Source organism: Diadema setosum, chromosome 22 (assembly GCF_964275005.1).
Source record: "Diadema setosum chromosome 22, eeDiaSeto1, whole genome shotgun sequence".
NCBI lineage: Eukaryota > Metazoa > Echinodermata > Echinoidea > Diadematoida > Diadematidae > Diadema > Diadema setosum.
In genome coordinates, this window is record NC_092706.1 from 22730134 (window position 1) to 22756396 (window position 26263).

The 26263-nt window shown below is 36.9% G+C and overlaps 1 protein-coding gene across 1 annotated transcript in view; it reads right to left on the reverse strand.

Moving 5' to 3' along the window:
* The window catches only part of LOC140245636 (carboxy-terminal domain RNA polymerase II polypeptide A small phosphatase 1-like), a 54983-nt gene extending 39500 nt beyond the window's left edge, over positions 1 to 15483 (reverse strand). The window contains exon 1 of the mRNA XM_072325198.1: positions 15335 to 15483. Within this exon, the coding sequence (XP_072181299.1) occupies positions 15335 to 15410 (76 nt within the window). The 5' untranslated portion in view covers positions 15411 to 15483. The remainder of the gene's footprint in view (positions 1 to 15334) is intronic.
* Positions 15484 to 26263: the final 10780 nt, after the last annotated feature.

The window sequence follows — 26263 nt, forward strand, 5'->3', positions numbered from 1 at the left end:
CAGGGACACATTACATGCATCAAAGGCACTACATTGTATTTACCATTTGCAGATGAAACAAAAACCTATTTTTAGTCCTTCACAGTAGTTCTAAAATGTGAGTCAGGGATAGAAACAACCAATGTAAAATTGCTAATCAGCATAATCAATGTTAAGTATTTTTAAATAACGTGAACAATAGTTATAATAAAATTGTTTCTAGATTTAAAACGGTTTGTTGAGAAAAATAGTGATATCTCCTTTTATATTTCAGGCTACATTGCAAAATTTTTGTGTAGGATGTTTTGTGGTGCAACTGACCTATAATGTACATGTATGCATCAAATATTACCAATACTCAAACATACTTAAAATCACAGCCCCCAATAGTAAACAACAGGCCTACCTGTAACAGTGCACAGGAGGAAGAGGTCACCACATGCCAACAACCATATATCTCTCCCTGTCTCTGGCCATCATGTAGTTAATTACATGTGACATGCACTGAAATAAACCAGCCAATATCTTCTTATTTTCAATGGCCCATGGAATCAGATGATAAATATCAGAACGCACTTGAGATTTATATTCAGTGCAGCTCCATTTTTCCCTCTGCATTCAGGTTACTTCCATACATGTATTTTATGCCCTGTATATTTTGCATGTACTACAACTGTACACCCATGATGTCTTTATATGCATTCCCTTTAAAATATCCATGTCATTTTGATACTCATTCCCCAACAATATTTCTTGCTTTATCAAATCATCCATCCATCAAAATTTATTGTCTATAATCATAAATCGCATTACAGTAGCCTGTCTTGTCAAGCATGCAGTACTGGTAAACATGTATCTCATTCACTTCTACAGTGTAATTCCATCTTTTTTTTCTTCTTTTTTTTTCTGGTCTCATGCAGTCTACTTGAATATTTTCACAATGACTCTGGCAAGAACCTTATAATCTGATTTGAATTTCAACATAAGATTTGTAAACAAATGAAATTTCGACCCACAGTTGTACTTCTCTGTGAACAGTCATCTTTCAATCAGTTCCATAGCATATTGCCTATAAATGACATCTACAGCTGTAGGCCTACTGATCTCTAAAAACTAATCACTGTTCCATTTATTGATACAATGTCTCTTATGTTGCTCTCTGTTGATTTTGGAGAGGCTTTACAAAGAACTGCACAAGTTCAGTCATATATACTTGCAATGGTTTGCGTACACAATCTTCCCAAGTGAGGGGGTAGATATTTGTAATGGCATCTAGCATCCTATGACAGCAAAGCAGTTTAATGCAGTCTGCATTCTTTACATGAACTTTATTAATCTGTATGCCTGTGACCTAGAATGCACGTACACTGTAATACATGTGATACAGTTTCAGTACTTTCAATGCTAGAGGAATTAAAACATGCCATTAGATGTCACTATAGCTTCACCATCACAAGCCTCCCACCACCAGTACTCTCCAAACCCACAAAAGAGGGTTCGACTCATATTACCAAGTCCCACATGCATGAATCTATGTCGGCAACCTTTGTCAGACATGATTTTATGCACCCGTTGACCTTAGTATCCTGTATGCTTTAATAATTCCCTGGACATTTGCCGTCTTGCCTCCAGAATATGTAGGCTTTCCACCGACACTGGAGCATGTGTACGGTACTTCAGAAGTGAAGACCGTACACCGGTTCTTTCCAAGGGCACTTTGCGTATGTTGCACAGCGGGTAAAAATAGACATTGCTACTCACAATGCATGTATTTGCATTTATGTCAGAAGTACAATGTAAATATCAAAAGGCAGAGATTTTATGTAACAAAGGGAAATTTATGAATAAGTTTCAATCTGTTGACTTAACACAGTCAACAGAAATTTAAAATGTGGAATATCAACAGTTCAGACTGGCAAAATGTAAACAAAACTTGCTGCAGCCATTCCCCCATCATACATGTTTATGCCCTTAATATTACTGATAACTGCACATTCTTCACAAGATTATGGCATTAAAAGAGAACCTTGTTGTATTCAACATTTTTCTCGCTTCTCTGACAATTGTGGAAGGCAAAATGTGTCTACCCACTGCAAGAAACAATAGCATATTACATTATATACAGTATTACATTGTACATCGCAAGTGCAGACTTCTGTGTTTCTCAAGGCATATCCTTTTTAGTGTGCATGTTTTATAGGGTTGCTTATTAGTTTTTACTCCTGTTTTATGCATGGTAGTCAAAACTATGTATCTATGTTTGCATGACAGTTACATGCTGCAGACACTCACAATAAAAAGGTAATTAAGTTTATATTCCACCTGTTCCACATTAAAGTTGCTGTAGACAGGACTTTGAACCTTTCGGGTATGACAAAGAAAGGAACAGGTACACTTTGTATAATGTACAGTACATCAACTGTACAGTGTAGCAATATCCTTTTGAATTTTTTTTTTTAAATCTCAACGATGACATCTACAGAGTGTTCACTGTGCTTGTCAGAAACATTAAAGGTAAAATATATTTCTCATACTGTATACCTGCAGAAACCATAAATTTTTGCTGTTTAGAAATGGACAGACATTGTACAATATGCATGCAAAATGGTATTAACAATGGTGTAGGCTTAAATAGCATCATAACTGTGCAAAAAAAAAAAAAAATGGAATCACATAGTCTGCACTTTCCAATTTCTGCTCTAGTTCATTCAAAAGCAGTCACTGGGTAATACTCATTCTTCAAGCAAATTTCTAGTAAAAGAAAGTCGAAAATGGCACACTGGGACTCAAACAATATGCAAGAAATGCTGACACATTAATATTCATGACACACTAGCACATCAGAATAATTGTCAGCAATAGGCCTACAGGAATAGTGGCATGTAAAAAAAATAATTAAAAAAAATTGTTAAAGGCTACGACTAAGACTATATGTAACTCAGAAGTCCTTAATTACTCCATAATATGTAGTGCGGTTCAATAGGGAATGAATTCTGCTGGTCATCACTAGCCCAGTAGTGCGAATGTTCTACGTGCATGCAAGCTGACCTACTGTACGTTCTCTTAATGACAATTCCAGGCACGCACCAGATTGTAACGCATACCCTTCCTGACAAATGAGAAACATTCAGACCTTAAAAGACTGTTCAATCTTGTGGCAGAAACAGAAGATTTATCAGAGATATCAACTTGTGCGCACTAGTCCTCTTGACAGCAGGGCTGCAAACCTCAGCACAGCTAACAGCATACTATTGTAGATTATAGACCACATAAAAAAAAATTTAAAAAAATGCACAACATATACAGTATGTTGTATATGTGTGCACTACATACATTTTAGGCTTATATTCTACAGGTACAGATATATTCTGGTTATTCAGCATGCATACGTAATACACATGTTCAATGCAATAATCTACAATGTAAGAACTCAGTTCCAATACTAAACCTTATAATTTTCAAACTTTGAATGATGGGAAACCATATTAAATTGTATGGTAACAAAATACTACAGCTGTATTTGGCAGCCCTCTAAAGAAGGCATTTGACATTTGTACAATTGTACGTATGTATAAGCATACACTGTACAGTATGCACATGTAGTAGTCTACATACACCCGTAGTACACGAAGAAGGTAAGGTGCTACAACCATTGCCTAGGGGGAAAAATACACTTCCAGCCTAAGGTACTTTGTAAAAAGGAGCATGCCCTTGCCTGGTAAAATTGTAAGACTCTTGTATGAGCATTCCCATTTAAGGCATAATTTACTATTTGCAGATGAAACAAAAACCCAGCATGAGTGTTTTAAAATAGTTCTAAAATGTGAGTTAGGGATAGAAACAATGACTGTGAAAATTTGAATTGGTAAACTCAATGTTAAGTATTGTGAAATATTCAAAATGTGAACAATACTTATAATAAAATGTTTCCAGACTAAACCGTCTACAGTTACGGTTTATTGAGAAAAAATACATATATCTCCTTATATTTCAGGCTTTGTTGTAAAAGTTGTGCATGATAGAATGTTTTGTGGTACAACAGACCTATAATTTGTACACATAGGTACGGCCTATGCATTAAATGTGATATCTTGAAAATTGTTTGAATCACTGTTCCCAAAGGTAAACAGGACCTTTAAAGGTCCAGTTTACCTTTGGGAGCAGTGATTTCAAAAATGTTCAAGATATCACATTTGATGCATATGTGCAGGTCTGTTGTATCATAAAACATCCTACCATATGAAATATTTGCAATAAAACCTTAAATATAAGGAGATATCAGGGTTTTTCTCAATAAACCATAACTGTATACGGTTTAGTCTGGAAATATTCTTATTATAACTATTGTTCACATTTTGTGTATTTAACAACACTTAACATCGATTATACGGATTCAAATTTTGACAGTGGTTGTTTCTATCCCTAACTCACATTTTAGAACTATTTTAAAGCACTAATACTATACATTTAATACTGTACTTGTATGGCAGCAGATCATGAAGATACTAAAATGAGGAAGACATCATGAAAGCTATGACCATGTGAATACAGGTAATTTTCTCCATTATATGGCACTATGTTGGCAATACAGCAAAAAAACAAACAAACAAACAAACAAACAAATGAACAAGGCACAACGAAACAAAACAAATGCAAACAAAACAAAATCTTGGCCTTTTCCAGTGCCACGTCTTCATCATTATTCAATACTGTCATCCTATAATATGTAAAAGAGTATCTTTATCCAGGTGTATCTCTATAATCTGCAACAATACCCACACAGAGGAGTACTTGCCTTTTATAAAGTTGGACTTGCTGCACTTTGAGCGTAATCAATGTGACAGGATGAGGTTGGTTTAAAAAAAAAAATCAAATAAAAGGAGAGAAGAAAAGGATGGCACAATTGTGGCTAAAATGTTTGCATACAACCATGCATGTAGACATGTCAGTGAACACGGATGAGTGGTTGGTTTGTGAACATGCACTGTACGTACAAAACTATAGACCGGGCAGACGTCCTGTGTGCCCGGCATCAACACTCTATAGCATGTCAATCAAGTGGCGAGGAATGCAGAGCTGCCACCTAAAACCAACCACTCCTTTGCCTTTACAGGGGGCGTGTCTCTTTAAACTGGTATTGATACCCAGAATGTGGTTTCTGTGGTCCAGGTATCAAGGAGCATTAGGTCCTGGTGGTACACACAGGTGGTCGTAATTTTACATGGTGCTCTGGACAGGTGAGGTTTGTTATGGTTCAAGGAACTTTTTCTCTTCTTCACAACAAAGCCTGGTGATAACTTTAATCATTCCTGCTGGCACCACTGTTTATTAAACAGAATTTAGGAGAAAAAGTGCTCGTAATTCTTTGGGTAAAGTTATATGGACTTCTCTTTTTTGATAAAGGTGATAGAAATGATAAAGGCCCCTATATAAATGATTTAAAACTGGTACCCCGGTAATCATGTTTATTTACAATACACTACTGAGAGTGAGAATTCATGTAAACCAGCCTCAGCAAGCAATCTGTCCAACAAAATACAACCAATAACTATCTGATCCTGCTCCTTTTAATCCCTGGGCCATTAGGCCCCCTATAATCTAATCACACTGACAGCTCTGAAAGGACAAAAAAAAAAAAAATAAAAATAAACAAAAAAATAAAACATTGCGTATTCAGATTGATTGTTTGGTCAATATTGCGTATTTCTATTCGATCTTCTACACATGACTTGATCATGGAAACTAAAAATGTATTTCCTCTTTCTATACTTCATATAAAGCAGTTTGCCTCAAAACAATGCTTACACTGTATTTAAAACGGGTGATCTTTTTTTTTAACATCCCCCCCCCCCCCCCGGTCTAAATATCTCTGATCACAATTACTAGCACAAGGACAAAATATAGTCCACGGCAACAGAGACTTACAATGAGTTCAGCTGTATTTTACATCAAACAAAAAAATGTTTTTTCTTGAACTCCCTCTTTCCATTTCTCTTTCTCTCTCTCCATCTTACACTGCATCTACAGTATGTACATGTACAGCATATCTACCTTGTATTCACACACCCATCGATAAATGTTTGGTATTTTCCCCTTCTCTTAAAGTTCATTATTTAATCAAAATAGCTGAAGCAAATTTTCCTTTAAATACAATAGAGTAAAAATTCCGGGGACCAAATTTATTTCATTCTTTATACAATAGTTTTGTCAAGCAAAAACAAAATTCCGAAATAATAAAAGAAAACTGCTGGTCCACAAGACCTCAATATACAGTCTGTAATGGAAGTCATCTGTACATTTGAATGTGGCATGGTACAATAGCGTTGTACTCGTAGATAGTTGCCAAATTAGTCCTTTTGTATATTATGTACCGGTACATAGGACCTGATTCAGTGTTGTGCCTTCATGCTCATCAAGCACTACCAACTCCATGCACAAGTCCCGTATTTCCTTGAAATACCATTATACGTATCATTTTGCACAATGGACCATCAATTGTATTTTTAATGGAAGAGTCCTTGTGCCATTTGACACTGATGCATTGTGGAAAATTTGAGATCTATACACTTGTAGTGTGTATTGCTCATCACATAGTTGGTATTGTGTGTTATAACATTTTCAGTATATTGAAGACTCCACGGGTATAAGGGCTTTTATTATACAGAATACTGCTGTACAAGCTACATCTGACCCTAAAGGAGTATTCAATATTTTTAAGAACTGGCACATACAATGTACTGTACAATGCAATGTGATACACATTGACACATAAAACCAATCAATTGTAATGAGCAGTATTAAAATTTAACTACAAGTGCTGTATTTTTAAGATTAAATGGTACTTGTTTAATATTGAGTTCAAAGTGAGCAGCATTTATTGATTTATATCCAAGCAGTATAAATTCACATACAAAATGTATAATATTTAACAAATCATAATACATGTATTGACCTACTGTATTAAAGATACAGTGTTGACCAACTATTGTACATGTGTTGTACGTTGTATATGGGCAAACCAAACAAATAGGGCCTACTGCAATAAATCACATGGTGTTAGAACAGCTGTTTCATCAAGGTCCTTCCAGGTAAACTGCATCAACTGCATAACTGATCTGTCCAACAAATTGATTACTCAATCAAGAGATGACATCTATTACCACCCTCACACAATGAAAGAGTGCAAATGCACACTGGGTCATCTGGGGATTACAACAGCTGAGGCACAAAAAGTTGTTTTCAAGCTATCAATTTTTAATATCAGAATGATAATCAGTGCATGATACCTATACTACACTACACAGGATACACATGTAAAGCAAACTATCACTAACCACAGACTTGGAACCAATTGCTGTCTACAAGGAAAGAGAGTGATTATCAAAACCTAGCTTTAGTGCTTCAGAATAGTTCTAAAATGCAAGTTAGTTATAGAAAGTTTTAATACCAAGCTGTAAAAATTCTACTGATCAGTATAATCAATGTTAACTATTGTTAAATAAACAAAATTGTTTCTAGAATAAAGTATCTACAGTTATGGTTTACTGAGAAAAATAGTGATATCTCATAGGCTTTATTGCAAAATCTTTATTTGGTGCAGAGTAGGATGTTTTGTGATGCAACTGAACTACAATATGCATCAAAACTCAAATAATATCTTTTTCAAATCACTGCTCCCAATTAAAGGTACTGTTTACAGTAACTGTCTTTTCTCAAAGCATACGTAACAAAATCTAAAACTACAGCTTGTAGGACCTATGATGTACACTACCCGTACATGTACACTGTATGCTGATGTGCACAAGACAATTTCACTCCCCATATGGACTCTGCGTGAACAGAAATGCCTCATGACGGTAGCAACTTGGTCATTAGCCATTACCTGAGGCACGTGAGGTAAAAAAGGGGGAAATTACAAGATTATGCATAATGCTGTGTCTGCTTAAAGGAGAACACACATACCATCCCCCATAGCCCAAATTAGAATATACAATAAAAAATAAAACAGCGCCTGTTGCTAAAATGAAAGTCACAGTTGTGAAAAGTACCTATAAATCTTGTACAGCTGTATATAAATTACATTAAAAAATACATGACCTATGAAACTGATGACTGCATCATAAGATGAATAAATGATGGAGACCTCCTGTTTACAAAGTGCTTGCAACATTTAATTACACTGTACACCGTGGCTAAATCTACCCCATGTTACTTTCTTTTTGCATCCATAAAATGATCCATTTATATCAATCACATGTATTCCAGCTTTATCTCAAAAGATGCCCGTTTTCTGTTATCCTGCTCTCACAGAGGATACAATATCAGCTTGGCTAGTACAATCAGTGGTAACAAACAGTAAACTTAAAACAGACAGACACACACTACATTTGTGGTCTCTTGCACAGTGTAAACACTACAAAGTATAACTGACCTTTATTTCCTCAGAGCAATTACAGCCTTACATAAAAATGCAGTGCAGTCCAAAGATATTATGAATCCCTGTTTCACTTGGACTTGTGATTACTGGTAGCTTTAAAAAGCTACAAGAAAAAGACTACGGTAAATGACAAATAGCTTTGATATTATAGTCAAGCTGTAATCTTTTTTTTTTTTAAAGCAAAGAAAAGATTTCATATTCCAGCACAAGGATCAAGTACAATGATTTCCAAATGGTATGGTACACCAAGTTCGGGGGCCTGTTTCATAAAACTTGTTATCAGTGACAACTGCCACATTTCTATGACAAATTTGCTCTGAGCTAATCAGGTGCACGGATTTCAGTAGCTTGTCACAACTATGACAACTTGTCACTGATAACAAGTTTTATGAAACGGGGCCCAGGTCTCTGTTTCTGTAACCACACTAGCATTGGAATTATGTATATAAACATGTTGTACAATGTAAAATGTTCTCCCTGATACAAAACTCCATACTGTTCATACTATAACTACAATGTAGACTGCCAGTCTAAATCTGGTACAGGGTGTATAGCATGGTGTCTGTAATTCTAGATTGTACTCTTGTCTTTTCTTCACTGCACACATTACTCTACAGTATCAAAGGGACTGTACAGTACTGGTTGAGGTGGGGATTCATGTTTTTAACATTCCTAAGTGAGATAATAAGAAACCTCTTCTGAAATATGAAAGAGCATGTAATTCTAAGCAGGATTCAACGTTCATTTGATGAAAATTTGTTTTCAAATGGCTGAGATATCAAAAAAAAAGTGATAATAATAAAAGGCGACAGGCCATGCCTTTTATTAGGATCTCTTCGTTTCACCTTGTTTTTGGATATATCTCAGCCATTTCAAAACCGATTTTCATCAAATAAACTTTTGATACCCCTAGAATTGCATGCTCTTTAACATCTCGAGTGGTTTCTGAATATCTCGCAAAACGTTAAAAGCTAAATCCTCTCATCAACCAGAACTGTATACACCCTTTAAAGACAACCAGACATACTTGTACGTACAACAAATACACATGTACAGTTTGTACATTGTATGCACAGTTACCCATATAGTTTGCAATTCTTTTCCTGGCCCTGTGTGGGGTGAGGTAAATACTATTAATGATAGTGACAGAAAGATCTAAGGTGCCCGGCTCCAAAGTCCACCGTTCACATTTTTGTTTGCCAAATAGCAGAGGATCTAATTTTGTGTCGCTGAAGTTTGATATGCATGACTGGGTGTTGCGTTAATGACACTGACAGATTCCATTCACACAGATTTTCCACAGCACAGCTCTAGTGAACCCTTTACACTGTATAATGTACCTTTAAAATGTTGTAGCTTCATCTTTGCTGTGTCCTGTTCAAAGGGAAATTTGAAGGAATTTCTCTCAATGGCATTCAAGTTTGATATTGTGTGTTTATTTGTGACATGTTCCTGCTTTTCAAGCAAAACACCATAGTAAGTTACAATTTATATGTTATCAACCTGAAGAATCTTGTTTTTTTAAGTGCACACAATACAATTTAAAAAAATTCTGGGCATTGTATAATATGAACTTCCTACGATGCTTTACAAACTACAGTTCCGTAGCATCAATTGCAACTTTATAGGCAAACACCCTCTATCAAAGAGCCTGCAGCCTATATACGTATCAATGTGTACGCCACCTAAATTTCAGCTGTGTTTCTGCACAATATCTGTACAGAATGTATGAATGGGCAGTACTACTTTTACTCGGGGAAACTCCTGCCCTGTACATGTGAGGTTGGACAACAATCCATGCACAGTATGAATGGTATTCACATCCTTTTTCATTTCTCGACCTCTCTCCCTTTCTCTATCACTTTCTCTCTCCTTCTACATACACACAATCTCTCTCCCTCTCCCTCTCTTTCCCTCTCTCCCTGTGTGTCTTTTTGCTCTTGTTTTTCGGACAGGAAGATGCAAATTCTTGCTATGATTCATCCAGCCACATCTCGGCAACGCTTTCACTCGTGGGATGACCTCATCATAACCTTGTACCCAAGCCAGACTCCTGTCCACTTGGCGTTCGTTTTCCACCCCAGCTCTGTGGAAGGAAGGGGGTGGCAGGGCAGGGGGAAAGGTTCCATCTTGTACAGTGTACTACATTGTACTACAGGAACTTACACAGGAATGTACACTGTCCTGTAGCAGAAGGGGGGGGGGGGGGGCAGGCTGAGACTCCAAAGGAATTCACTCTAAGAGTGACATCACCTTCATCTACTGTATAGGCCTTGCTCTTGACAGTAGAAATGATATTTACAGTGTGTACAGGTACTCTAATCTTCTTTGTTGACTTTGAAAAAAAAAGAGCACTAGATATTCTTAAGTACTGTATAATCTACCCCAAATATAAAGGGTTGCTATGCATGTACTCATCAAAAAAGCTGAATCAAATCCGTCTAATGGAGCTCAGACCCTATATACAGTACAATGTTGTGTCTTCTGTGCCATGTACAGTGTATTACTACAATGTACAATGTACAACGCTGTATGTATGCATGCAATGCAATTTTTTTAAATCCAACTGAAAAATGACTGATAACGTTGTACACCTACCGGTATTCACATTCTTCAAAGAAAAACTGGCAAATTTCATGCAGATGTATACATTGTAGATTATACGCAATGCCATAAATTTGTGTACACACGTTTCTGTCATTTCAAGTGAGCGGGAAATACGGACATTAAAAGAGAATGAAACCCCTTGCAAAATAATATCTCTTTATTATCAAGTCTATCATGCACCGTTATGCAGAAATTGATTGAAATATAATCTGGTTTTGAACATGACTACAATCTGTAAGATGTCACCATGGCCAAGGGGGTAAAAAGTTAAACAAGACTTTAACATTTGTAAGAGTGTCAAAATGTTTCATACAAGACAATAGGAGCACTTACGTTGTGTACAAATATACTAAAAGTGTACATGTTGTAAATAGGTATAAAAAAAGTCATTACACCATACAGGCATAGGCCTACAGTACACCTACACTTTTGTACATTGGCCTTGGTAATGTGTCATGAAGGCATGTATTTTTGTGTATTTATAATCTCATTATTTCACAAATTATAAAGTGACTACATTAATTAGCACTATTATGGATAGCAGAACAACAGGAATGGACTAAATGGATTTTAAAAGTACATTATTCCACTACAACTCATTGAGGCAATATTTCCAGAATGTAAACACACACACACACACACACACACACACAATGTACAAACACATACAATGTACAAACACTACCTATGTACATTACACATACATTTTTTTTTTTTTTTTGATAATCTTATTTCTATAATTTCACATGAACAAACATTCATCTTGAATGTACAACTGCATACACACACAGGTCTACTTGTACAATAACAAGCACACACATGCAACATGTATTTTAATATTTTACATCGTAGGCCTACAATACTGTACACAAATGCTCGTCTCACAAAGTGATCTCAATCGAGACAAGAAATTAGGCCATGAAGCCTTGGCCCACTGAGGCTAACACAACTTCCTGTTCAGAGGCTGCATTTGAGACTCAGTCACATAGTGAAGAATACAGTAATATGCATCCTACTGTATTGGTGTTGGACATGACTTCAGTGCAATGTCAGTGTGCAGTGGATGTCCACAACACTGTCTTTTTGTCATCAGCATTTATAGGTAACTGGTATTGTCTTGAAGCTGAAAATTTCATGTCTTCATTAACAAAATCTACGAAGAAAAAAAAATGCACACAAATGCAAAACGATATATGTAAAATTAGAGTACATGTTAAGTATGCCAACAAACTTGTATGTACGCTAGATCTACGTGTACAATGTACATGTATAGTCGTATTATTCAATGTAAGCCCAAACATTGTAAGACTAACCACAGGCAGCAGATACCAGCAGCTATTTTTTTTTTTTAGCACCTCTTTAATCTTTTAATGTCAGAAACAGTAATAAGCTTATGAATAGCTGTTGCACAGTTGTTGTTTTTTTTCTTTCTAAAGTCTTCATGTACATGTACAATCTATAGCTTGATTGCCCTGGAGAGCAACACTCACCAAAGCTTACAGAGTACACAGACAATATAAAGGATTTGAAACAGTACCACTAGTCTACTGAAACCCTCTCAGTAAACAGTTAGAAGAATTCCTGATGATTTTTTGACTTACAGTCTGTACAAATGTAAGCATTTTTTTTTAAAGAACCAAAACTGTGCAAAACACAGCATCTGATCGGGATAAATGGACACATAACCTTTTAACCTAGTCCAAGCAGTAAGTACTAGTTTACCACTTTGCCTTTGTACAGAGTAATGAAACTGCGTAATACCAGGGAGGTGGGAAGCCCCACCTCCCTGATAATACACTGTAGCAGGTGTTGGACACTCCGTCAGAATGAAGGCTAGTAAAGACTCAGCTCTGGGTGTTTTGTTTGGTAGTATAAAACAAATAACTTTGACCTGTACATTATTGCCTTAATATGTACATTTTGTACTGTTGATGCCTAATGTCACAACATATTTTTCATACTTGTTGATACTTGTTGATATTTAGATGATATTGTACAAATAATGAAAAGGTGAGAGTGCGTTAGTGGAGATGCAGACACTGGAAGGCATTTATGTGTACAATGGTGAAACAAATGCCTGAGAGTGAGTTGGATCTCCACTATTAAACACCACAAACTTAAACTTGTGCATTATTTGGTTTAGAAAATGGTTCGAAAATTAACAACATTTTTCATGTCCTTTTATCATGGGTGAATACCAGTCAGCTACTTGCTGAACACTGGATGACATCCAGAGGTCATCCACTGCTCACCCTTTCATACACTGTCGGTATGAAAGGTACATGCAGCACGAAAGAGACACCTGGGTGAACAGTGGACAACCAGTGGACGAAAGGTATCTGCACGAAACACTGGACATCTATCGGAACCGGAAATACTAATAAGTGGTCATAAGCGCGCGCTTTGTATCACTTACATACGCTGGGGGGAAGTAAGTGTGCAAGCACAATTCACTGTACAGTATGCATGCATGTAATGTGTATGCAGGTAATGACGATAAAATCAGTGATGACAATACAACTTTTGTACAACCTTTTACAGGGGTGGGTATTAATAATCCGTAATGATAAATAATTAAGTGTGACTTTGACCTTTTAATCTTAAACGCTCTACTCAATATTTTGACTTTAAGGGGATAATAAACTGCTGTAAGAAAGAAATGGTCTAAACAATTTTAAAAGAAATAATTTTACTGTAGCTGCCGTGGTAACATGTGCCGAGCTCAACCAAGCACTCTCCAGACGAGCCTCTCGTTACAATGCATCTTCTCTAGGCTCCGGTATGAAACGGTGCTCTACCCGCGGATCATGTTAATGTAACAAATCACATCCCAGACATTCATAGTGTTTATTGTGCTCGGGTGACGTCCGGAGGAGTTTGGTACAAACAATGAAAGGGATCAATATAGAACAGTACTGAGCCCCTTATTACTAGTGTAGTACTAGACTTCTAACGTTACAGATCTAGACATCTACATGTATAGTAGCCCTACTACATATCGACCACCCTTATTGAAACCGACCGCGTATAATTCGCGCACTGAACACTTAATACGCACTTCTCTGCGCGCAAAGCACATAAAAATGGATTGGCTTTGAATGTAGATGAGGATGGTGTGGGAAAACGCGATAATTCACTGTTCATTAATGGTTTTAATCAAGGACAAAATTTCGAATGAATATTTTCACCGAATCGTAATGACAGCACAATGTAATGTCTATGGAAGTTTCTAAAAGGCTTCTAAAAAGCTTCGTACAACACGGTGTTCAATACAACTCGGTTTGCGTGCATTGTCAATGCAAAATCAGCGGTCGATCCTAAAAACGCGATTTACCGCGGGGAGCTGAAACGAGGCCACGCAAGTTCGTCGGCGATATTTTTGCACTGAAACTTCGAATCGAAAAGGGAACAACGGCATTTGATAGAGCTGGATTTTCTCAATCACGTAAATCAAGTTTTTTACGTAAATTTCAGTGTTAAATATTCTTATCAAGCAAATAAACATTAGGCGGTCGATTAGTAGTAGGTCCAACCCTACATGATGTAGTTTGTGTCTCAGGTAGAGCTAACACGTACACTAACAGTAATACTTACAATGTACATGTAGGTATAGAGCCACAGCCAGACTACACAATATAAGCAGCTAGCACTAGCAATGCATCTACATGTAGCAGCACATGTACAAGCCAGAGTGAACAGCAGCACACAGGAGCAAAAAAGACCTGTGTCAATTTTGTTTCGCACCACCACTGTCAGTGAGAAAAAGGGACGACCTACTACCTGGTTGGATTCTCTAGTTCTGACACAATATGCGATGTTAGTGCATTATTCTCTTTTATATTTTCTGTCGCTCTTAGCTCTATCTGAACGATTAATTGAGGGGATCATATTTATGGTGATTATTGAAATCAAAGGGGTTCAGATGTTCTTCTAACATTACACTGTTGTATAGGCCATCCACATATTTCGCTCCAGCGCTTCCGGATTTTCAAAATCATCCCGCCCGCCCGTTCACTGTTTACTCGAGTTCTCCCTAAAATATTAGCTCAAACAGTCGGGTAATACTAATTGTACGGTCCTCATAATACTAAGCATGTTACATCATTTGTTGATAGCCCTCTTAGATAATAAAAAGTAATACGACATTTACAGGAAACAATCATTTTGGAAGAAACTCGAGCTCAGCCCTTCACGATATGGGTAATCACTGGCGTACGCACGTACGTTCGCGCGGAGAGCGCTGCGTGCGAATCAAGTGGACGTCCCGCAGAAAACATACGACGATCGTTCGAAAATAGCACCAAAAGTTACCTGATTCTGATGTAGGAAAGGTATTTAATTGTTCCTCATCCCGGTTTACTTGAGTGATAATGGAAGTACTTTCCATCTAGCGTGCTTGTCTTTACTTGTTCTCAGAAGATCTTGTCCAAATTCGATGCAATAGTAATCCTTGCATGGGCAGTCACGGCACAGTTTACTACGCTCGTTTCAAAATGGAGGTTTCGGGTCAACATTTTCTATGGGAAAATAATAAGATCAATTTACATGGAGCGGGTTCAGGCAGCAAAAGCCCGGATGTAAATAAACCCTCGGCGAAAATTGGCGGCATTCCAAAGGGCTGGCCCGTGAATTATTGTAGGTGCCGGAGAATGGACACACCAAAATTCTTGCAGGGCATACTGAATTTTACATGGTCAGTCTTGTGCCATTGAAGTTTACGAGGTTGTGCTGGAGGCATACGCGGAAGAGGGAAAACTGAAGAGCATGTGTCATGAAATTAGCTGATCTGGCACACATCGTGTACGCCCAATATTGGCTTTTTGTTAGACGACATACTCATATTCATGCATGATTAACTTTATTTTATTTTGTTTGCGTTTTGGTTTGGTTTTGGGTTGTTCTCTCTTTTCTTCTGGATCCGCGACAACGGCACAGCGTTATCTATATATACGTTCCTAATTTGAGAACACGAAAGCAAAATGTTCATGTCAGCCCAGTCTACAGATCAGTGCTACATATGGAACGGTGCTGAACAGTCTGCAATTCTACACTTACTCACAATATACGGATTGAGCAGATATCCACCCTAATAGCAGCTGCTATTTTGGGATAACCTTGGTATATGAAAGGATGAATTACAGCAAGAATAGCCAGGAGAATGGATTATGTTCTGAGCAAACCGCTGAATGAGGACAATGACACTAAAATAAAATATGTAGCTTGAACTGTATTTGGATTTTTATATAGACCTACTACTGTCTTCATGATAACAATTAGAGACAACTATAAGGCCCTACCATATCGATCCTATATGAAACGGTATCACCACATAACATATGTGTCAAAAAAAAAAAAGAGAACAATTAATTCATATGTAGTCAGAACAATCAAGAAGTCATTCTTGGTCGGACAGCAATTACTTTTTTTAAAAGGTCAAATGGATTTTGAACTGTTTTGTTTTTGTTTTTGTTTTGGGTTTTGTTTTGTTTTTTGTTCTTTGTTTTGATTTTTGTTCTTGTTTGTTTTGTTTTGGGGTTTTGTTTTGTTTTTGTTTTGTTTTGTTTGTTTGTTTGTTTTTTGGTGTGTGTGTGTGTGTGTGTGTGTGTGTGTGTGTGTGATTTTTCATTCATCATGAGACATATAGTATATGCTGGCAATAAGGAGCGGAGGCCTTGCATTTTCAGAGAGTGAAATTCAACGATCTGGTGCACATGATAGGTAGGGTGGCCTTCATTTTGAAGTTTGTCAGAATGTGAGACGATGTGTTGGTTTACTTAGACCCACAGAGTTGTAAGTTGCAAAAAAAAAAGAACATAAACAAAACTAAATTCTACTTTTCTGTGATCAAAATTATTCGAAAATCTACCAGCAGGCCTAGACTATTCTTATACTTGCGCAGAGACCTAGAAATAACAGGGGGAGATTGTGGGAGGGGAAATCCCCCTGCCCTCCACATGAGGGAGCTTTTGCATCTTTAGAAATGAATTTCGACGATCTGGTGTACACTTTTGGTGAAATTGTTGGAAAGTTTTCAATTTAAGAAGTAAGACGATAGGTTCTTAATTTGCCAATATTGCAAAGAAACCCCAAACAAGCTAAATTTTGAAAGTTGTTATTGTTTTGTGACTTTCTCATTTACTGCTTCAACTATTTGAAAATCTATGAATAAACTCGGTCACTCACGACGTATAAATTTTGAATCTGTATGAAATTCTGCGTAGTGTCTCCTTCTGTAGAATATTTTGAAAATATTGTGCCAGGTGTATACCATGTACTAGTATAATAATAATTATGGCTGTACAGTTCGTTAGGTTCGTTAATTCGACTACGAAATAAGGTTAGCAATTCCAAAGGTTTGTTAAGCCTGAAATGAAAAGGTTTGAAATTCCTAAGGTTCGTTGGGAAGAATGTACTTAGTATTTGATTTCTTTTTTTTAATGAGGCGAAAAGTCGCGTATTGGATGCGACCGTACGAAGCAGCGCGCATTGTCAGAATTGCTTTGTGATGTCACAGTAGTGTTGTTACATTTCACAATATTATGACCGTACGAAGGGAGTGCGGGATGTCAGAATTGCTTTGTGATGTCATAATTGCTCTGCGGTTATAACATTATTTTTTTTCAAAAAGTGCCCATACGAAGCAAGACGCGACGTCAGATTTTGTTTTGTTTTTGTTTTTTTGTTTTTTTTTTGGTGATGTCACAATCATCTATGCGACATCATTTCAAAAAATTAAGTGCAGTACCCCATGTATTTGGAAAGGAGAAATGTCATAAACGGTGACGTCATTTTCCAAATCGTATACTCGGTACCATGCACGGAGTGTCAAATAGGCCAACCCTTTTGAAACAGTCGAAAATAAATCACTTGAAGATCTCTCAACCAATCACTATTCATAGAAGATTTCTAAGTATTTTATCCAAAATAATTTATGATATAGTATGCTAAAACATCATACTGCACTGATCGCGCTACTGCTCCTCCTACAGGAGTAGTAATAAGAGGCTGCCTGTTATGTACTAGCAGCATGCAGTAATGGGATGTATATACGTACCTTATAATATTTTTATCGTCATCATGACTTTTTTTTTTTTAAATAAATGAAGTACTAGTATGCGTCATGCGCTTTGAGGCAGGCTTCTGTTCTTATTTGTTAATTGAACCTTATTTCGTTTTCCGAAGAATATACAATCCATCGAAATTACGGACCTTATTTCATTTTCGGATTGACGAATCTTCGGAATAACTCTTATATACGTATTTTATTTTGACTTTGCTTGAAACAATAAGTATTCTTGAGAATATAGTTTTGAGTATAATTTAAGATTTCTTCTTCTTGCTGCAATTTCAATTTAAAATCAATTAATTGCTACAAACACGATCAACTGTGATTGATTACAAACACAAATTTTCAAAATAGGATCATAATTCCTTCATGTCCATTAAATACATTAATCATCCATATAAACCAAAAGCACTTTATCCTACTTTTCATTCCAGTTGTCATAGTCAAAGTTGTCTGTCCTTGCCTTATAGTTTCATTCCTATTACTTCTTCCTTCTTTGTTTCTTCAGGGGCGGCGCAGCCGCGGGGGCCGCGGGGGCTCGGGCCCCCACACTTTTTGTGCTCCATACAAAGGAATACATAAGGTGTCATCACTTTGGGCCCCCACACTTTTTTTTAACCCGGAAGTACGTAAGTGGCAGTAAGGTTAAGTGTTTTCTCTGAAGACCTTTTTTTTTTTTTTTTATAACACCCGGAAATGGGAGGGGGGAGAATGAGCTGAGGACCTTTTTTTGCTTGTTAGCTCATGAAACCCGGAAGTGGGCCCCCACACTTTTGAAAACACTGCGCCGGCCCTGTTCTTTACTATTTATCCATCATCAATTTCTTTGATTATATGCAATCAGGTTTTTTTTTTTTTTTTTTTTTTTTTTTTTGCATTTATGCAGACAGGAGTTCGAGAAGCTATTTCTATATTTTCTATTGTGAATAATTTAAACAGTCACAAAGTTCAGTGGATGCACCTTTCAAAGAGATCATCATTCGCACGAATTCAATCTTGACAAGTGTGAATGAATAATATAGTATAATACTCACCCATCCGCAGAAGTAATGAAGAGGATAGTCTAATTCTTTTTTTTTTTAAATGACAGAAGCAACACGTCCTTTTCCTTTGGCGGATCGGTATGTGCCACCATCAATGCGTGACCTCTGAACTCATTAAATTCCACAGTCTCAATTAATTTAGTCACATTGGCATGAGACTGAAAGAGTTAACGATCTTAAAGTGACAGGAAGTGCACTCTGATCACAGGTGAAATGTGAGAGACGTGGAATTCCAGCGAGGCGAGATGAAAATAATTAATTTTGCAAGATTGCCTGGGAGCCGAAGTGTTTCCTTTTTGGTTAACCTCAGAAGCACGTATAAACATGATGTGTAGATATCAGGAAGTGATATACACCATAGAATATTCATTTCATAATTATTGCTTTTAATTAAATTCTACATTAAGAATAGACGTTGGCAAACATGATGAATGATAAAGGCTCACCATATCATCTTTGAACATGACTTTATAGCATTTTAAAGTTTTCTGATCCGTCTCAATGTAGACATACACTTTACAAGCTTTAGATTTGAGAAAAATGGACGCAAATGTTGAATAAAAATGTGAATTGAGTGAATGCAGCAATATCGGTATCGCAAAATTTGAGGAAATTCGGAAATTAGGCCTACTCAGATAAAAGTAGCCTAACCATTAGGTCCTCATTCCTGCTAGAAACATGACAGTTGCAATATGAACGAAGTCTATGATTAGCAAGTGTGCACCAACCTCCCGCGGTACCCCGCGGTGCATCTTTGAGTGGCCACTGATGTCTGACTACATCAGTGTGAGTCCACGGCCCACTGACAGACATGAGGTATGAAACTTTCTTACTTCCCTGGTCCCTGGTCACCGCACTCTCCTCGATGGAAGAGCTCAGATCCGTCGTTGAGGGCGTTTATCTTAATTCCTCTCTGTCGAGATAAATACTCTACAATCTGCATCAGAACACTTTTTCCCACCAGCAGGAATCTTTAAAAACGGCAGCATTAGTGCTTCAAAATAGTTTTAAAATGTGAGTTAGGGATAGAAACAACCAATGAATGTAAAATTTGAACCAGTATAATCGATGTTAAGTATTGTTAAATGTACAAAATGTGATCAATAGTTATAATAAAAATGTTTCTAGATAAACCGTCTACAGATATATGGTTTAATGAGAAAAATGGTGATATCTCCTTATATTTTAGGCTTCATTGCAAAAATTTCATATGGTAGGATGTTTTGTGATACAACTAACCTACACATATGCATCAAAAGTGATATCTTGAACATTTTTAAAACACTGCTCCCAAAGGTAAACTGGACCTTTAATATACAAATAAATTTCCACAATTACTTTAAATGTGTTGAAAATCAGAACAAAACGGTTATAAAAAAAAGATAGTTGAAGTGCAAATCAAATAGTTATGATAAGAATAGCTGAAAATATCTCACAAATTTGATATCATCTCCGTGATCAGGTAATGACGCGGAATCAAACAAAGTGAATATAATAACTTTGCGGAGTCTATAAAAACAGAACGACACATTAGACCCTCCCTGCCCTTATGACTGTATTCCTGCTCTGAAGCCAATTAACCAATTCCCTTTTATCTGCCTTTCTTCCCAAGTAAGCTCCTTAATACTTCCCTAAATCCAGACATCCACCCGCCCAAAAGCGCATGCCTAATCTCCCACTCATCATTATTTTTATGCATCCATAATATTATTTTATACACATGTAAACCTCGTTTTCCTGTGATCTTTATTGATTTCATTAAAATCATACTTAAATTAACAACGTACCCATTCTCGGTACAGAATAGAAAAACAAACTCACAAAATATGTACTGTTTAAAACAAAATTGATATCATTTTCCAGTATTTACTGCAGTAATATCTCCCATAAACATCGACAATAAATCAATAATATTAGAGTCAAACCAACTCATTAATACACACACACACATCACATCACACACGTCATACACTTGAAAGGCTAAAATCTCATTCAAAATCAAATAGGGAACACATTCCAGTCGCAGTTGTATTACGTGAACTATTTGTAACTTGGATTTAGATTAATGGCGTGAAAGCGAAGCAACTTTGCATATTAGGTATGTTATGACATTCAAAATATCATCGATGTACAGTCTTTACATGAATTTTACACCTCAGCACAGACAAATGAAAAGTTTTGCCCAGATTCGACAGACAAAAATAACAACAAAGAATTGATTTATACCTGACATGAATATCTTGAAATCAATAGTCTATTCATGAGGACGGCGAATGTCTCAGTATTAACTTTTTGTTTATATGTATAGTTATATAGACCTCACATAACATTTGACAGTGAAATAACCAGTCCTGTGCCTAAAAATAATACTTAGTAGACTATTCCCTCCACCGATCGCTTTTCCACACAAACACTGAAATAAAGTAGGGAAAATTTATGCTGAATCAGAGATATTCGTTTTTGTTAAAAACAATAAACTAACAGTGGTTGATAAGGTAGAATACCTATAAAGTGCATTCTTTGATTCCATTTGAGAACATAACACAGTGCACTTTAATTTAAATTGGAGAATATTTGGGCTTATCATGTTTGTTTCGGCGCCATATTAACAAAACACGTTCAACTATTGATGGATTAAATTAAAGTGTCTATTAAGGGTCCTGGAGTCGTTTTAAAGAAGATGAACTTGGATTACAAATTATGTTACGAAGTGATGAAACAATTTGATTAACTTGATATAGACAACATTATGTTCTGATGCCATATGCCATCTTCTTGTGTATATTCCAAAATCTTTTTGATATTTTTGAACACATGTCTCTAAAAAGAATGATTAACTGGTTTGACTTTTTTTTTTTCACTGAATGATCATTGTGTCAAAAGATAGGTTGTCGAAAAAGCGACGACAGAGATACGAATAAATGGTAATAAGTCAATTTTCTTTCTGAAGAGTTTAATGCCTATGAAATCGATTGGATTCTTTTATAGTACTTATTACCTTCAGGAACCGTAAAAAAATGAATATATCAACATAAATAAGAGCTCCGCGCACACACACACACACACACACGTCACACACACATAAATGAAGGAGTATTACTACAAAATGCGGTCAATATGAGGAAATTAATTTGTGCATGCAAACGAATCAGCGTTTTGTAAAGACAGAGAAAACATTTTATTGACAATGTGTGATGATGATGATCAAGATTGCTACACTTAACGCGTTGAGAATTAACAGCGGTTTCTCTTTTCTCTCACAAAGTGGGGAGGAGATCTCTTTGATTTAAAATTAGTAGGACGCCATCTCTCGGTGTCTGCTCCAAGCTAGTGGCAGATGCTGATGATAAACAAACAAAAGAAATCGGGAAAGTGTGTGTGTTTACGTGTGTGTAGGCCTATGGTGTGACAGCTATCGTGTGTGTGACAGACGCGTGCGGTTTATGGTACTCTTGAGCTCTACCGGTAAAGGGGCGGAGGCAGCATCATCAGTAAAAACTTTTGAATGAAAATTGCCCCTTTTCAATACATCCATGTGACGTTCGTCTAACTTAACGTCCAAAAACGGAATTCCTTTGACCATTTGGCCGAAGAGAAAAGTATTGTCAGTCTGTTGCAATCGCCGAAAAGTTTGCCATATGTTCAGGACAACAGTTTAACAGCAGGCAGCTGGATCCACTGACCAGGCACTGCGAGTCAAGCCGCGGGGAACTAGCCGGGGTCGTCACCGCTCAGACGGTAGTCGCTTGTCGGAAGAAGTCGCAGCACGTATGTTCGTGTTTGGTGATACTGACGGTCTAGTGGGAATCATCGAATTATTCGCAACCTAGATGACAATATCGTATTTGTCCTCTTCACAGCTTCCATGCTGACAAGTAATAGAGTGTACTAGAACTAAAACTTACCTTTTGTTAGCCGTATAGCCTTAGATCCCAGGGCCAGGCCAGGGCAAGGCATAAACTGTGGTGGAATGTCAGTTTAGTGAGCTGAGAGAAATGATGAATGATATGCCGACCCAGAGTTCGAATATCACTGACGCAAGCAGTGAAAGAGGTGAGTATAACTCTTTTTTTTTCTCTCTCTCTCTGATTGTATTCTAGAACGCTTTTAACTTCTAGAGTGATCGAACAGTTCCCTTACTTCAAATTATAAACCTAACGTTAGATATAGAATCATAGTAAGTAGAGAGTTGATAGTATCACCGGACGTTTTTTTTTTTTTTTTTTTTTTTTTTTGGCTCTGAATTCCGTACAGTACTCAGAAGATGAATTTTCAGCCAAAAACAGCACAAGTTATTCACAAAGTCCTGAAAATTAGAAATTCGGCAAAATTATGAAAATTATTCACTCCAATTTTAACAGACTTCAAATATACCCCTCTCTAAAAAGTTGTCTTTTTGCGCGGTGTAAAATCGCATTATAATTCCGGACACAATTTTCGTAATGAAATGATTGACGTCTTTCACACCTTGTCCTTGCACTAGAATTACAATTCATCCCACGAATCACTGTACACATTCTTACCAAGTGAACGACAAAGAAAAAATTGGCAAATGAGGCTCAAATTTTGTATTTTACAGTAAAATTTCCATCTTGAACATTTAGAACAGTTCACGCAATAAAAAATCGACAACTTCTATTTTATGTGCTTTGTCTATGGGAGCACAGATGACGAGTTGCGGGCCCCTTCCTTAGCGCACAACTAATTCATCGTTTGCATTTGACGACGATAGCTGCAAATTTCCAGTATCATTCAGTGAACTTGTGGTTCTATTGGAATCTCCAGTATTTTTCCTGTACGTAAGTTGGATTTCATAGAATTTCAGTGACGAAATGTGATTCAAACATGCATAAATATTAACTATGATGAGGTGCAGGTCACTGGACTATAAATCTGAGGTAAAATGTGAATTTCGTCGCGTTTTTACATTTTTATGGCGGGTTTTTGCAATTTCGGTCCACACTACGTTCTGTGAGGCTAATCTACATGATATGTATGAAGTCTCGCGCGTATTGATTGTCATTAGTACACAAAAATGTGCGTGTCCGGAATTACCATGCTGTCCGGTAATACCATACTTGTATGTAATGGAGACAATACTGTTGCAGTTTAGGTTAAGTTCTACCCCAGACACTTGGAAGGCTAGACTAGTTCAGTCTATACAATGTAGTTATAGACATAGGGACAACGATAACACACTCATAAGTATATATACAATTGTATATGTTGACTTAACCGCACCGGTAACCCCAACACGTACCGAGATACTAGTTACAGCGCCCCGCGCCGGGGTTAATGTTGACTGAAAGATTGGTCTGTAGCCAGGGATATGTTCCATGGAGACTGCATCTGGCTTCACGGAATCCCAGTGTAAAAGTAAAAAAAAAAAAAAGATGATGAAAACCTCCTTTTGACAGACAGATTTTTCTGTCTATCTCATGTGGAAATCATGTACAAGACAGATGTGCAAATGAAGATGAAAACAAATGAAAGAGAGAGTGAGAGAGAGAGAGAGAGAAGGAGAAAAAGGCTTCAGGAAATGGAATATATGAGAAGGACAAGAAGAGAAATTAAAACAAGCAGTGCAGTAATTTACAATCAATTTCATAAATAAACAGCAGGGTAGTATTGTCTGCCATGTAGCCAGTTCGCCCTGCTGTCATCGAAAGTTTAGCCTCTACTGTATATTGCCCACAGTAAAGTCAGGGCTTGCAACTTTTACACGGTATGAGATTCACAGAATTTTCCCAGTTAAAGAGGGTATCTCACTGAGTGGCGAATGTTTGCGAGCGTAGTGAATTCTAGGGAATTTTAGGTTTCGTCAGGGTTTGTTAACAGTTGGAATCAAATTTGTAAACAATTGCAATCAAATTCGCAAACATTTTTCATTGTCATAAACAGTTTTTCTTGTCGCAGAGAAATTTTGAACATGTTCAGAATTTCATATTTTAAATAGAAATGTGGCAGTTACTGTAAAAGTACTGATAACAAGTTTTATGAAACAGGACCCTGGTGTTACCTTCAGGTTGAATTACATTGTACACAATCTTCTGTGCTCATTGAATCTGATACTTTTATGTGTACTTTTTTTTTTGGTGTGTGTGTGTGTGTGTGTGTATGTGTGTGTGCATCTAGGTTTAGAGAAGACTACCTTCTTTTCTGTTGATGTTTTGTTGGTTTTTAAGAGTAAATTCATTATGAAGATTGGAAATGTATAGATATTTGATGCTATTCACCATTCTGTTCCATCATGCAAGTAGACACCTTCGATCTTTGCCAGCATATACACTGTATCTAGACAAATAAAAAAGGAAAACAGACAAGCAAGCATTCCTACAGGCAAACCAGCAGACAGAGTTTGTAAACATAACCTTCTATGCAGAGGTAAAAGACAAAAAACAAAAATAGCAACAGTGTTACATTCACTGCAAGCAATTCCATTATTTTCAAGGAGTAGGTGTAGGGTGTCGCTATTGATGCTTTTTTTCCTCTGCTAATTTTGCATGATAAAGAGCAAAAACAAAACTAAAGAAAACAAAAGGTGCATACAATGTGGAATATGAGTTGATGTGCACAGAATGTTCCTTTCAGCCACATAAGTGTGTAGCATATTTTACAAAGAGAACAATGACACAATCATTGCGACTCCATTCTTTATTGCTCTTCAGCAAGTACACAGGGTTTACACCTTTATGCAATTGGCAGTTTGTTGTAAGGGTGCTTTATACAGCATAAGCATTGTTGAAAATGTTCAAGGCCAAGTTCTACTGTGAGGTATTAGTGCATGCATACTTGAAGATCTGGTGATTGTTTTAATGAAGGCCAAAATGGCGAGCTATTCCGATCGGAAAATAAGCCAAAAAAATCTTGGACTTATTTGCAGAATAGCCAGCTAATTTGCAAAATAGCGCGCTAATCTTAACGTGTCTTCATCAGCTCGAGCTTAAACTTCGGCACTGCATGCGTTGCACACAACGCAGGAACGTATGTTACGGTCTAAAAGTGTAACTCAGTCTTAAAGTGTAACTCGATGCCTAGTTGTAGGCTTCTGAAAAAGTGTCTCGCGTGTAGAAGCTCACATGTGGATACGTTTTGGATACGTTTATTTTGGGCCAGTTCTTTCTGTCGTCT